Source organism: Chiloscyllium punctatum, chromosome 26 (assembly GCF_047496795.1).
Source record: "Chiloscyllium punctatum isolate Juve2018m chromosome 26, sChiPun1.3, whole genome shotgun sequence".
In the NCBI taxonomy this organism is placed as follows: Eukaryota; Metazoa; Chordata; class Chondrichthyes; order Orectolobiformes; family Hemiscylliidae; genus Chiloscyllium; species Chiloscyllium punctatum.
In genome coordinates this window covers 5,879,462-5,894,263 of record NC_092764.1, presented here as the reverse complement: position 1 = coordinate 5,894,263, position 14,802 = coordinate 5,879,462, and the positions used below count along the sequence as shown (strand labels likewise).

Genomic DNA, 14,802 nt, shown 5'->3' with positions numbered 1-14,802 from the left:
ACGTGTATCCTCGGATATTTAGTTCCTGGCCGTGATTGCCTTGCAGCCAAGTCTCTATGATACTCACAACATCACATCTGCCAATGTTAATAAGCGCAATAAGCTCATTTCCCTTGTTTTTTAGCCTGTGTGCATTTAGGTACAACACCCTCAGCCCTACATTGACTGATGCCTTTTTCATAACTCTTCCCTTATCTGCTGTGTCTGAAGTTCGATTCCTGACCCTTTCCACACTGTCTACATTATTGCTTGTTCTGGAAACTTTAATAACCTTTCCTGAGCCCTCCCCGACCTTGCATTATTTTCCATGCAACTGAACGCACCCCATGCCACACTTACTATTTAGTTTCAAACCCTACCCACAGCCCGTGTTATGCGATTGGCCAGGACTCTGATGCCAGCCATATTCAGGTGGAGCCCGTCTCAGAGCCCGTCTCCCTGCTACCCCAATCCTGGTGCTGATGTCCCATCAATTCAATCCCTTTTCTCCCACACCAATCCTTTGAAGCACGTGTTGACCTCTTTCATCTTGTTGACCCTGCGCTAATTAGCTTGTGGCTCAGATTGTCATCCAATGGTGATTACCTTTTTGGTTCTTTTTAGTTTAACTCTAGCTGCCCATAATCCCTCAGTAGAACCTCTTGCCTTGTTGTACCCAGATTGTTGGTACCTACATGGAACACAACAGCTGGATCTTACCCCTCCCATTCTGCAGCCCAGATGATTTATCCTGTACCCAGGCACCAGGCAGACAATACAGCCTTCGGGTCTCTCAATCTTGGTCACAGAGAACAGTTTCTATTCCCCTGACTATATTACCCATTATTACACACACATTTCTCTTTTCTCCACTCTCTTGAACTGTTCCCTGCACCAATGTGTTGAGGTCGGTTAACTCAAACTGCACCATCCTTCATCCCTCACCTCCATCTTCGACCAGCACCTCCAACAGGTGGGTCCCTCCTGCCGGATCTCCGGACATGAGTGTGACCTCCCCGGAGTCAGCATTCACCCAGAGCCATCTCACCGTCTCATTGCCAAGGCGGTACCTGCCAAAGACACACAATTTCCTGTCAGAGTTTACCAGAGCGGACTCCGCAAGGGCTGCATGCTCCAGAACACTGCACACCATATCAGGAAAAAGGTCAGGATGTTTAGATGGACACAAGAACTGTCAGTGCTGAGGGAGTGCCGCACTGTCGGAGGGTCAGTGCTGAGGGAGTGCCGCACAGTCGGAGGGTCAGTGCTGAGGGAGTGCCGCACAGTCGGAGGGTCAGTGCTGAGGGAGTGCCGCACAGTCGGAGGGTCAGTGCTGAGGGAGTGCTGCACTGTCAGAGGGTCAGTGCTGAGGGAGTGCCGCACTGTCGGAGGGTCAGTGCTGAGGGAGTGCCGCACTGTCGGAGGGTCAGTGCTGAGGGAGTGCCGCACAGTCGGAGGGTCAGTGCTGAGGGAGTGCCGCACTGTCGGAGGGTCAGTGCTGAGGGAGTGCCGCACTGTCGGAGGGTCAGTGCTGAGGGAGTGCCGCACAGTCGGAGGGTCAGTGCTGAGGGAGCGCCGCACTGTCGGAGGGTCAGTGCTGAGGGAGTGCCGCACAGTCGGAGGGTCAGTGCTGAGGGAGCGCCGCACTGTCGGAGGGTCAGTGCTGAGGGAGTGCCGCACTGTCGGAGGGTCAGTGCTGAGGGAGCGCCACACTGTCGGAGGGTCAGTGCTGAGGGAGTGCCGCACTGTCGGAGGGTCAGTGCTGAGGGAGCGCCGCACTGTCGGAGGGTCAGTGCTGAGGGAGTGCCGCACTGTCGGAGGGTCAGTACTGAGGGAGTGTCACTGTCAGAGGGTCAGTGCTGAGGGAGTGCTGCACTCTCAGAGGGGGGTCAGCGCTGAGGGAGTGCAGTACTGTTGGAGGGTCAGTACTGAGGGAATGCCTCACTGTCGGAGGGTCAGTGCTGAGGGAGTGCCGCACAGTCGGAGGGTCAGTGCTGAGGGAGTGCCGCACTGTCGGAGGGTCAGTGCTGAGGGAGTGCCGCACTGTCGGAGGGTCAGTGCTGAGGGAGTGCCGCACAGTCGGAGGGTCAGTGCTGAGGGAGCGCCGCACTGTCGGAGGGTCAGTGCTGAGGGAGTGCCGCACAGTCGGAGGGTCAGTGCTGAGGGAGCGCCGCACTGTCGGAGGGTCAGTGCTGAGGGAGTGCCGACTGTCGGAGGGTCAGTGCTGAGGGAGCGCCGCACTGTCGGAGGGTCAGTGCTGAGGGAGTGCCGCACTGTCGGAGGGTCAGTGCTGAGGGAGCGCCGCACTGTCGGAGGGTCAGTGCTGAGGGAGTGCCGCACTGTCGGAGGGTCAGTACTGAGGGAGTGTCACTGTCAGAGGGTCAGTGCTGAGGGAGTGCTGCACTCTCAGAGGGGGGTCAGCGCTGAGGGAGTGCAGTACTGTTGGAGGGTCAGTACTGAGGGAGTGCCTCACTGTCGGAGGGTCAGTGCTGAGGGAGTGTCATTATCGGAGGGTCAGTGCTGGAGAGAGTGCTACACTGTCAGAGGGAGGTCAGTCCTGAGGGAGTGCAGCACTGTTGGAGAGTCAGTACTGAGGGAGTGCCTCACTGTCGGAGGGTCAGTGCTGAGGGAGTGCCACACTGTCGGAGGGTCAGTGCTGAGGGAGTGTCACTGTCAGAGGGTCAGTGCTGAGGGAGTGCTGCACTCTCAGAGGGGGGTCAGCGCTGAGGGAGTGCAGTACTGTTGGAGGGTCAGTGCTGAGGGAGCGCCGCACTGTCGGAGGGTCAGTGCTGAGGGAGTGCCGCACTGTCGGAGGGTCAGTACTGAGGGAGTGTCACTGTCAGAGGGTCAGTGCTGAGGGAGTGCTGCACTCTCAAAGGGGGGTCAGCGCTGAGGGAGTGCAGTACTGTTGGAGGGTCAGTACTGAGGGAGTGCCGCACTGTCAGAGGGTCAGTGCTGAGGGAGTGCTGCACTGTCAGAGGGGGGTCAACGCTGAGGGAGTGCAGCACTGTTGGAGAGTCAGTACTGAGGGAGTGCCTCACTGTCGGAGGGTCAGTACTGAGGGAGTGCCTCACTGTCGGAGGGTCAGTGCTGAGGGAGTGTCACTATCGGAGGGTCAGTGCTGAGGGAGTGCTACACTGTCAGAGGGAGGTCAGTGCTGAGGGAGTGCCGCACTGTCAGAGGGTCAGTGCTGAGGGAGTGCCGCACTGTCAGAGCATCAGTGCTGAGGGAGTGCCGCACTATCGGAGGATCAGTGCTGAGGAAGTGCCGCACTGTCGGAGGGTCAGTGTTGAGGGAGTGCCGCACTGTCGGAGGGTCAGTGCTGAGGGAGTGCCGCACTGTCAGAGGGTCAGTCCTGAGGGAGTGCCGCACTGTCGGAGGGTCAGTGCTGAGGGAGTGCCGCACTGTCAGAGGGTCAGTGCTGAGGGAGTGCCGCACTGTCGGAGGGTCAGCGCTGTGGGAGCGCCACACTGTCAGAGGGTCAGTGCTGAGGCAGTGCCGCAGTGCGCTGAGGGAGTGCCGCACTGTCGGAGGGTCAGTGCTGAGGGAGTGCTGCACTGTCAGAGGGTCAGTGCTGAGGGAGTGCCGCACTGTCGGAGGGTCAGTGCTGAGGGAGTGCCGCACTGTCGGAGGGTCAGTGCTAAGGGAGTGGGCACTGTCGGAGGGTCAGTGCTGAGGGAGTGCCGCACTGTCGGAGGGTCAGTGCTGAGGGAGTGCCGCACTGTCGGAGGGTCAGTGCTGAGGGAGTGCCGCACAGTCGGAGGGTCAGTGCTGAGGGAGTGCCGCACTGTCGGAGGGTCAGTGCTGAGGGAGTGCCGCACTGTCGGAGGGTCAGTGCTGAGGGAGTGCCGCACAGTCGGAGGGTCAGTGCTGAGGGAGCGCCGCACTGTCGGAGGGTCAGTGCTGAGGGAGTGCCGCACAGTCGGAGGGTCAGTGCTGAGGGAGCGCCGCACTGTCGGAGGGTCAGTGCTGAGGGAGTGCCGCACTGTCGGAGGGTCAGTGCTGAGGGAGCGCCGCACTGTCGGAGGGTCAGTGCTGAGGGAGTGCCGCACTGTCGGAGGGTCAGTGCTGAGGGAGCGCCGCACTGTCGGAGGGTCAGTACTGAGGGAGTGTCACTGTCAGAGGGTCAGTGCTGAGGGAGTGCTGCACTCTCAGAGGGGGGTCAGCGCTGAGGGAGTGCAGTACTGTTGGAGGGTCAGTACTGAGGGAGTGCCTCACTGTCGGAGGGTCAGTGCTGAGGGAGTGTCATTATCGGAGGGTCAGTGCTGGAGAGAGTGCTACACTGTCAGAGGGAGGTCAGTCCTGAGGGAGTGCAGCACTGTTGGAGAGTCAGTACTGAGGGAGTGCCTCACTGTCGGAGGGTCAGTGCTGAGGGAGTGCCACACTGTCGGAGGGTCAGTGCTGAGGGAGTGTCACTGTCAGAGGGTCAGTGCTGAGGGAGTGCTGCACTCTCAAAGGGGGGTCAGCGCTGAGGGAGTGCAGTACTGTTGGAGGGTCAGTACTGAGGGAGTGCCGCACTGTCAGAGGGTCAGTGCTGAGGGAGTGCTGCACTGTCAGAGGGGGGTCAACGCTGAGGGAGTGCAGCACTGTTGGAGAGTCAGTACTGAGGGAGTGCCTCACTGTCGGAGGGTCAGTACTGAGGGAGTGCCTCACTGTCGGAGGGTCAGTGCTGAGGGAGTGTCACTATCGGAGGGTCAGTGCTGAGGGAGTGCTACACTGTCAGAGGGAGGTCAGTGCTGAGGGAGTGCCGCACTGTCAGAGGGTCAATGCTGAGGGAGTGCCGCACTGTCAGAGGGTCAGTGCTGAGGGAGTGCCGCACTGTCAGAGCATCAGTGCTGAGGGAGTGCCGCACTATCGGAGGATCAGTGCTGAGGAAGTGCCGCACTGTCGGAGGGTCAGTGCTGAGGGAGTGCCGCACTGTCGGAGGGTCAGTGCTGAGGGAGTGCCGCACTGTCAGAGGGTCAGTCCTGAGGGAGTGCCGCACTGTCGGAGGGTCAGTGCTGAGGGAGTGCCGCACTGTCAGAGGGTCAGTGCTGAGGGAGTGCCGCACTGTCGGAGGGTCAGCGCTGAGGGAGCGCCACACTGTCAGAGGGTCAGTGCTGAGGCAGTGCCGCAGTGCGCTGAGGGAGTGCCGCACTGTCAGAGGGTCAGTGCTGAGGGAGTGCTGCACTGTCAGAGGGTCAGTGCTGAGGGAGTGCCGCACTGTCGGAGGGTCAGTGCTGAGGGAGTGCCGCACTGTCGGAGGGTCAGTGCTAAGGGAGTGGGCACTGTCGGAGGGTCAGTGCTGAGGGAGTGCCGCACTGTCGGAGGGTCAGTGCTGAGGGAGTGCCGCACTGTCGGAGGGTCAGTGCTGAGGGAGTGCCGCACAGTCGGAGGGTCAGTGCTGAGGGAGTGCCGCACTGTCGGAGGGTCAGTGCTGAGGGAGTGCCGCACAGTCGGAGGGTCAGTGCTGAGGGAGTGCCGCACAGTCGGAGGGTCAGTGCTGAGGGAGCGCCGCACTGTCGGAGGGTCAGTGCTGAGGGAGTGCCGCACAGTCGGAGGGTCAGTGCTGAGGGAGCGCCGCACTGTCGGAGGGTCAGTGCTGAGGGAGTGCCGCACTGTCGGAGGGTCAGTGCTGAGGGAGCGCCGCACTGTCGGAGGGTCAGTGCTGAGGGAGTGCCGCACTGTCGGAGGGTCAGTGCTGAGGGAGCGCCGCACTGTCGGAGGGTCAGTACTGAGGGAGTGTCACTGTCAGAGGGTCAGTGCTGAGGGAGTGCTGCACTCTCAGAGGGGGGTCAGCGCTGAGGGAGTGCAGTACTGTTGGAGGGTCAGTACTGAGGGAGTGCCTCACTGTCGGAGGGTCAGTGCTGAGGGAGTGTCATTATCGGAGGGTCAGTGCTGGAGAGAGTGCTACACTGTCAGAGGGAGGTCAGTCCTGAGGGAGTGCAGCACTGTTGGAAAGTCAGTACTGAGGGAGTGCCTCACTGTCGGAGGGTCAGTACTGAGGGAGTGCCTCACTGTCGGAGGGTCAGTGCTGAGGGAGTGTCACTATCGGAGGGTCAGTGCTGAGGGAGTGCTACACTGTCAGAGGGAGGTCAGTGCTGAGGGAGTGCCGCACTGTCAGAGGGTCAATGCTGAGGGAGTGCCGCACTGTCAGAGGGTCAGTGCTGAGGGAGTGCCGCACTGTCAGAGCATCAGTGCTGAGGGAGTGCCGCACTATCGGAGGATCAGTGCTGAGGAAGTGCCGCACTGTCGGAGGGTCAGTGCTGAGGGAGTGCCGCACTGTCGGAGGGTCAGTGCTGAGGGAGTGCCGCACTGTCAGAGGGTCAGTCCTGAGGGAGTGCCGCACTGTCGGAGGGTCAGTGCTGAGGGAGTGCCGCACTGTCAGAGGGTCAGTGCTGAGGGAGTGCCGCACTGTCGGAGGGTCAGCGCTGAGGGAGCGCCACACTGTCAGAGGGTCAGTGCTGAGGCAGTGCCGCAGTGCGCTGAGGGAGTGCCGCACTGTCGGAGGGTCAGTGCTGAGGGAGTGCCGCACAGTCGGAGGGTCAGTGCTGAGGGAGTGCCGCACTGTCAGAGCATCAGTGCTGAGGGAGTGCCGCACTATCGGAGGATCAGTGCTGAGGAAGTGCCGCACTGTCGGAGGGTCAGTGTTGAGGGAGTGCCGCACTGTCGGAGGGTCAGTGCTGAGGGAGTGCCGCACTGTCAGAGGGTCAGTCCTGAGGGAGTGCCGCACTGTCGGAGGGTCAGTGCTGAGGGAGTGCCGCACTGTCAGAGGGTCAGTGCTGAGGGAGTGCCGCACTGTCGGAGGGTCAGCGCTGTGGGAGCGCCACACTGTCAGAGGGTCAGTGCTGAGGCAGTGCCGCAGTGCGCTGAGGGAGTGCCGCACTGTCGGAGGGTCAGTGCTGAGGGAGTGCTGCACTGTCAGAGGGTCAGTGCTGAGGGAGTGCCGCACTGTCGGAGGGTCAGTGCTGAGGGAGTGCCGCACTGTCGGAGGGTCAGTGCTAAGGGAGTGGGCACTGTCGGAGGGTCAGTGCTGAGGGAGTGCCGCACTGTCGGAGGGTCAGTGCTGAGGGAGTGCCGCACTGTCGGAGGGTCAGTGCTGAGGGAGTGCCGCACAGTCGGAGGGTCAGTGCTGAGGGAGTGCCGCACTGTCGGAGGGTCAGTGCTGAGGGAGTGCCGCACTGTCGGAGGGTCAGTGCTGAGGGAGTGCCGCACAGTCGGAGGGTCAGTGCTGAGGGAGCGCCGCACTGTCGGAGGGTCAGTGCTGAGGGAGTGCCGCACAGTCGGAGGGTCAGTGCTGAGGGAGCGCCGCACTGTCGGAGGGTCAGTGCTGAGGGAGTGCCGCACTGTCGGAGGGTCAGTGCTGAGGGAGCGCCGCACTGTCGGAGGGTCAGTGCTGAGGGAGTGCCGCACTGTCGGAGGGTCAGTGCTGAGGGAGCGCCGCACTGTCGGAGGGTCAGTACTGAGGGAGTGTCACTGTCAGAGGGTCAGTGCTGAGGGAGTGCTGCACTCTCAGAGGGGGGTCAGCGCTGAGGGAGTGCAGTACTGTTGGAGGGTCAGTACTGAGGGAGTGCCTCACTGTCGGAGGGTCAGTGCTGAGGGAGTGTCATTATCGGAGGGTCAGTGCTGGAGAGAGTGCTACACTGTCAGAGGGAGGTCAGTCCTGAGGGAGTGCAGCACTGTTGGAGAGTCAGTACTGAGGGAGTGCCTCACTGTCGGAGGGTCAGTGCTGAGGGAGTGCCACACTGTCGGAGGGTCAGTGCTGAGGGAGTGTCACTGTCAGAGGGTCAGTGCTGAGGGAGTGCTGCACTCTCAAAGGGGGGTCAGCGCTGAGGGAGTGCAGTACTGTTGGAGGGTCAGTACTGAGGGAGTGCCGCACTGTCAGAGGGTCAGTGCTGAGGGAGTGCTGCACTGTCAGAGGGGGGTCAACGCTGAGGGAGTGCAGCACTGTTGGAGAGTCAGTACTGAGGGAGTGCCTCACTGTCGGAGGGTCAGTACTGAGGGAGTGCCTCACTGTCGGAGGGTCAGTGCTGAGGGAGTGTCACTATCGGAGGGTCAGTGCTGAGGGAGTGCTACACTGTCAGAGGGAGGTCAGTGCTGAGGGAGTGCCGCACTGTCAGAGGGTCAATGCTGAGGGAGTGCCGCACTGTCAGAGGGTCAGTGCTGAGGGAGTGCCGCACTGTCAGAGCATCAGTGCTGAGGGAGTGCCGCACTATCGGAGGATCAGTGCTGAGGAAGTGCCGCACTGTCGGAGGGTCAGTGCTGAGGGAGTGCCGCACTGTCGGAGGGTCAGTGCTGAGGGAGTGCCGCACTGTCAGAGGGTCAGTCCTGAGGGAGTGCCGCACTGTCGGAGGGTCAGTGCTGAGGGAGTGCCGCACTGTCAGAGGGTCAGTGCTGAGGGAGTGCCGCACTGTCGGAGGGTCAGCGCTGAGGGAGCGCCACACTGTCAGAGGGTCAGTGCTGAGGCAGTGCCGCAGTGCGCTGAGGGAGTGCCGCACTGTCAGAGGGTCAGTGCTGAGGGAGTGCTGCACTGTCAGAGGGTCAGTGCTGAGGGAGTGCCGCACTGTCGGAGGGTCAGTGCTGAGGGAGTGCCGCACTGTCGGAGGGTCAGTGCTAAGGGAGTGGGCACTGTCGGAGGGTCAGTGCTGAGGGAGTGCCGCACTGTCGGAGGGTCAGTGCTGAGGGAGTGCCGCACTGTCGGAGGGTCAGTGCTGAGGGAGTGCCGCACAGTCGGAGGGTCAGTGCTGAGGGAGTGCCGCACTGTCGGAGGGTCAGTGCTGAGGGAGTGCCGCACAGTCGGAGGGTCAGTGCTGAGGGAGTGCCGCACAGTCGGAGGGTCAGTGCTGAGGGAGCGCCGCACTGTCGGAGGGTCAGTGCTGAGGGAGTGCCGCACAGTCGGAGGGTCAGTGCTGAGGGAGCGCCGCACTGTCGGAGGGTCAGTGCTGAGGGAGTGCCGCACTGTCGGAGGGTCAGTGCTGAGGGAGCGCCGCACTGTCGGAGGGTCAGTGCTGAGGGAGTGCCGCACTGTCGGAGGGTCAGTGCTGAGGGAGCGCCGCACTGTCGGAGGGTCAGTACTGAGGGAGTGTCACTGTCAGAGGGTCAGTGCTGAGGGAGTGCTGCACTCTCAGAGGGGGGTCAGCGCTGAGGGAGTGCAGTACTGTTGGAGGGTCAGTACTGAGGGAGTGCCTCACTGTCGGAGGGTCAGTGCTGAGGGAGTGTCATTATCGGAGGGTCAGTGCTGGAGAGAGTGCTACACTGTCAGAGGGAGGTCAGTCCTGAGGGAGTGCAGCACTGTTGGAAAGTCAGTACTGAGGGAGTGCCTCACTGTCGGAGGGTCAGTACTGAGGGAGTGCCTCACTGTCGGAGGGTCAGTGCTGAGGGAGTGTCACTATCGGAGGGTCAGTGCTGAGGGAGTGCTACACTGTCAGAGGGAGGTCAGTGCTGAGGGAGTGCCGCACTGTCAGAGGGTCAATGCTGAGGGAGTGCCGCACTGTCAGAGGGTCAGTGCTGAGGGAGTGCCGCACTGTCAGAGCATCAGTGCTGAGGGAGTGCCGCACTATCGGAGGATCAGTGCTGAGGAAGTGCCGCACTGTCGGAGGGTCAGTGCTGAGGGAGTGCCGCACTGTCGGAGGGTCAGTGCTGAGGGAGTGCCGCACTGTCAGAGGGTCAGTCCTGAGGGAGTGCCGCACTGTCGGAGGGTCAGTGCTGAGGGAGTGCCGCACTGTCAGAGGGTCAGTGCTGAGGGAGTGCCGCACTGTCGGAGGGTCAGCGCTGAGGGAGCGCCACACTGTCAGAGGGTCAGTGCTGAGGCAGTGCCGCAGTGCGCTGAGGGAGTGCCGCACTGTCGGAGGGTCAGTGCTGAGGGAGTGCCGCACAGTCGGAGGGTCAGTGCTGAGGGAGCGCCACACTGTCGGAGGGTCAGTGCTGAGGGAGTGCCGCACTGTCGGAGGTTCAGTGCTGAGGGAGTGCCGCACTGTCAGAGGGTCAGTGCTGAGGGAGTGCCGCACTGTCAGAGGGTCAGTGCTGAGGGAGTGCCACACTGTCGGAGGGTCAACGCAGAGGGAGTCCCGCACTGTCGGAGGGTCAGTGCTGAGGGAGTGCCACACTGTCGGAGGGTCAGTGCTGAGGGAGTGCCGTACTGTCGGAGGGTCAGTATCAATATCGATCCCGATGTCGGTGCAGACCAAGTGGCTGGATGGCCTTACCTAACTGGAGTGGGTGACGTGTCTGGGTCACGTGCCTCCAGCTGCAGTAAGACATAACCCGGCTGAGCGTCCGTGGGAACCGTCACCTCGTACTGGCTCTGAGGAAGGGTCGGAGCTTCATTGACATCTCGGACCTGAATAGAGACTGTGACGGTGGAGCTTGGTCCGTACTGAGTTCCGAGCAGCTGTGCCTGGTTTCTGGCTGAGATAACCAGTCTGTACTCACTCACCTTCTCGTAGTCCAGAGCCTAAAGGCATAGATAGGACACTGTCATCTCCCACAGTAACCCAGCTCCTCTCCATCCATCATAGACAGGCAGGAGGCTGGGAGAACACAGCGAGCCAGGCAGCATCAGGAGGGGGAGAAGTCGACATTTCGGGTGTAACCCTTTTTCAGGACGCTCCTCCTTTTCTCCCCCTCCTGGTGCTGCCTGGCTCGCTGTGTTCTCCCAGCCTCCTGCCTGTCTACCCCAGCATCTGCAGTTTTTCTGTTCCCTCCTCATCCATCAGCAGCCTCCCTCGTTCTCCCTGTCTTTTCATCTTTCACTTCGCATGGAAGAGAGTGAGGAGCTGACTTCACCCTTTCAGGATCAGTGAGACAGGCAAACCCAGGCTTGGAGATGGACAGAGAAGGCAGAGGCTAAGAATCAGAGATAGTGATGGAAAACAATATTGACAAAGAAATGGGCAGAGCTAAAGGGAGAGCAAGAAAGAGTAAAGAATGATGGGCATAGAAAGATGGTGTGAGAGAGAGAGAGAGAGAGAGAACTGGCAAGACAGGGATGGAGAAAGAGACAGACAGCTGAAAAGAAAGATAGTGGTGCAGACAGAGGTGGAGATGGAGAGGGAAAGACAGACTGATAAGTGAAAGACAGAGAGCTGGAAAAAGAGAGAGAGAAAGTGAAAAGAGTGATAGAAAGAGAGAATGTGATGGAGAAAGAGAGAGCTGAAACCGTGTGGAAATCAACAGAGAAATGGAACAGTCAGTGATTGGAAGCAATCAGAAGGGACAGAGACTGAGGCCAAACTGGAAAGAAGATCAACAATATGGGGAAGAGACAGGGACACGGAGGGAGACAGGGACACACGGAGGGAGACAGGGACACGGAGGGAGAGACAGGGACAGGGAGGGAGACAGGGACAGGGAGGGAGATAGGGACACGCGGAGGGAGACAGGGACACACGGAGAGCGACAGGGACACGCGGAGGTAGACAGGGACATGGAGAGAGAGACAGGGACACACGGAGGGAGACAGGGATACACAGAGGGAGACAGGGATACGCAGAGGGAGACAGGGACATGGAGGGAGAGACAGGGACAGGGAGGGAGACAGGGACACGCGGAGGGAGACAGGGACACGCGGAGGCAGACAGGGACAAAGGGAGACAGACACGCAGAGAGAGACAAGGACACATGGAGGGGACAGGGACATGCAGAGGGAGACAGGGACACGGAGGGAGAAACAGGGTCACATGGAAAGAGTGACAGGGACACGCAAAGGGAGACAGGGACACGCGGAGAGACAGGGACACGCAGCGGGAGACATGGACACGCAGAGGGACACCTGGAGGGAGACAGGGACACGGAGAGAGACAGGGACACGCGGAGGGAGACAGGGACACGCGGAGGGCGACAGGGACACGTGGAGGGAGACAGGGACACGCAGAGGGCGACAGGGACACGCGGAGGGACACACGGAGGAAGACAAGGACACGGAGAGAGACAGGGACACGCGGAGGGAGACAGGGACACGTGGAGGGAGATAGGGACACGCAGAGGGAGACAGGGACACGGAGAGAGACAGGGATACGCGGAGGGAGACAGGGACACGCGGAGGGAGACAGGGACACGTGGAGGGAGACAGGGACACGTGGAGGAAGACAAGGACATGGAGAGAGACAGGGAAACGCGGAGGGAGGCAGGGACATACAGAGGAGGACAGGGACACGCGGAGGTCGACAGGGACACGCAGAGAGAGACAGGGACACATGGAGAGGGACGGGGATACGCAGAGGGAGACTGGGACACGCAGAGGGAGACAGGGATACACGGAGAGAGAGACAGAGACACGGAGAGAGAGAGACAGGGACACGAAAAGGGAGACAGGGACACTCAGAGAGAGACAGGGACACATGGAGAGGGACAGGGACACGCAGAGGGAGACTGGGACACACAGAGGGAGACTGGGACACATTGAGGGAGACAGGGACACGCAGAGGGAGACAGGGATACACGGGGAGACACAGGGAGACGCGGAGGGAGACAGGGACACAGAGAGAGACAGGGACACACAGACAGAGACTGGGACACGCGGTGGGAGACAGGGACACGCAGAGGAAGACAGGGACACTCAGAGAGAGACGGGACGCGCGGAGAGGGACAGGGACATGGAGAGAGAGACAGGGACACGCAGATGGAGATAGGGACACGGAGAGAGACAGGGACACGCGGAGAGAGACAGGGACACGCAGAGAGAGACAGGGACACGGAGAGAGAGACAGGGACATGCAAAGGGAGACAGGGACACGCAGAAAGAGACAGGGACATGGAGAGAGAGACAGGGACACGCGGAGGGAGACAGGGAGATGCAGTGGGAGACTGGGACACGGAGAGCGACAGGGTCATGGAGAGAGACAGGGACACACGGAGGGAGACAGGGTCACACATAGGCTGACAGGGACACGGAGAGAGAGACAGGGGCACATGGAGAGGGACGGGGACACGCGGAGGGAGACAGGGAGATGCAGTGGGAGACTGGGACACGGAGAGCGACAGGGTCATGGAGAGAGACAGGGACACACGGAGGGAGACAGGGTCACACATAGGCTGACAGGGACACGGAGAGAGAGACAGGGGCACATGGAGAGGGACGGGGACACGCGGAGGGAGACAGAGACACGCGGAGAGAGACAGGGACATACAGAGGGTGACAGGGACACACAGAGAGAGACATGGATACGGAAAGTGACAGGGACAGGCGGAGGGAGACAGGGACAGGCGGAGAGAGACAGGAACACATAGAGAGAGACAGGGACACATGGAGAGAGACAGGGACACATGGAGAGGGACAGGGACACGCAGAGGGAGACAGGGACACGCAGAGGGAGACAGGGAACGGAGAGAGAGACAGGGACACATGGAGAGGGACGGGGACACGCGGAGGGAGACAGGGGCACGTGGACAGAGACAGGGACGCGCGGTGGGAGACAGGGACACGTGGAGGGAGACAGGGATGCGCGGAGAGAGACAGAGACACGGAGAGAGAGACAGGAACACGCAGAGGGAGACAGGGACATGCGGAGATAGACAGGGAAACAGAGAGAGAGAGAGAGACAGGGACACATACAGGGAGACAGGGATACGGAGAGAGAGATAGGGACACGCGGAGAGAGAAAGGGACACGTGGAGACAGACAGGGACACGGAGAGAGAGAGACAGGGACACGGAGGGAGACAGGGACACACGTTGGGAGTCAGGGACATGGAGAGAGACAGGGACACATGGAGGGAGACAGGGACAGGCGGAGAGAGTGACAGGGACACGCAGAGAGAGACAGGGACATGGAGGGAAACAGGGACACACGGAGAGAGACAGGGACACATGGAGAGAGAGACAGGGACACATGGAGAGGGACGGGGACACGTGGAGGGAGACAGGGACCTACAGAGAGAGACAGGGACACATGGAGAGTGACTGGGAGATGTGGACAAAGACAGGGGACAAAATGGTAAGTGATGGGACAGTGATGGGATGAACACAGACTAGACCGATGAGAGGAGAATTGACCAAAACAAAGATGGAGAGAGGCAGAAAGAGAAAGCTGGAGAGGAATGGAGAGATCCTGATAAAATGAAGAGACAGTACAGGAATGGAGAAGGCACAAAGGCAAACTGAGAGAGGGAGAGAGAGAAAGAGAGGTGGGATAGAGAGGAAAACAGAGCCTAGGAGGTGGTGAGAGGCACATGGAGACAACGTGAGAGAGAAAAATTGAGACAGAAGAAAGGAAAATTCAAAAAGGAGAGACAGTGAGAGGACTGTCAGATTCTAGGCAGTGAGTAGTCATGAATAGAAATTGAGACAGAGATTGAGGAATAAAGTGAAAGACTGAGAGAGAGAGATGCAGTCCCAGGTGCACCTTATTTAATGAGAGGCTGCCAGTGTTGCTGTGTTCCTCTTGGGAAATTCCAAATTGGTGTTGCTCATTCCCAGCCTCAATGGTGTAGTGAACAAGCCAACTGCTGGTCAATGGATAATCCGTGTCTGATACATTGATGGTGGTGATCAGGTTCCCAATGTCAGTGTTCTCAGCAACGGTGAATGGACCAAACTAAATCACAGCAACAGATAGAGACCAATGAACCAATAACAGAACATTTACCAATCTCTACCTCAAATACTTTACAATAAGGAGCTGTATCTAATCCTGTGCTGTCCCTGTCCTGGGAGTGTTTGATGGAGTTATAGAGTCCTACAGCACAGAGACAGGCCCTTTGGCCCAAACAGGTCCATGCTGAACAAAACGCTAACCCCATGTCCCTGCATTTGGCTCCAATCCTTCCTTTCCTATCCATGTATTTGGCCGAATGCCTTTTAAATATTGTACCCATCTCAACCACATCCGCTGGCAGCTCATTCCAC

At 59.9% G+C, this 14,802-nt stretch overlaps 1 protein-coding gene across 1 annotated transcript in view; it reads right to left on the bottom strand.

Moving 5' to 3' along the window:
- The window catches only part of cdh16 (cadherin 16, KSP-cadherin), a 95,574-nt gene that overhangs the window by 16,216 nt on the left and 64,556 nt on the right, over positions 1–14,802 (bottom strand). Inside the window, exons 12-14 of the mRNA XM_072595677.1 lie at positions 14,300–14,491; positions 10,164–10,411; positions 925–1,049 (exon numbers count right to left, since the gene is read on the bottom strand). Coding sequence (XP_072451778.1) covers positions 925–1,049; positions 10,164–10,411; positions 14,300–14,491 — 565 coding nt within the window. The remainder of the gene's footprint in view (positions 1–924; positions 1,050–10,163; positions 10,412–14,299; positions 14,492–14,802) is intronic.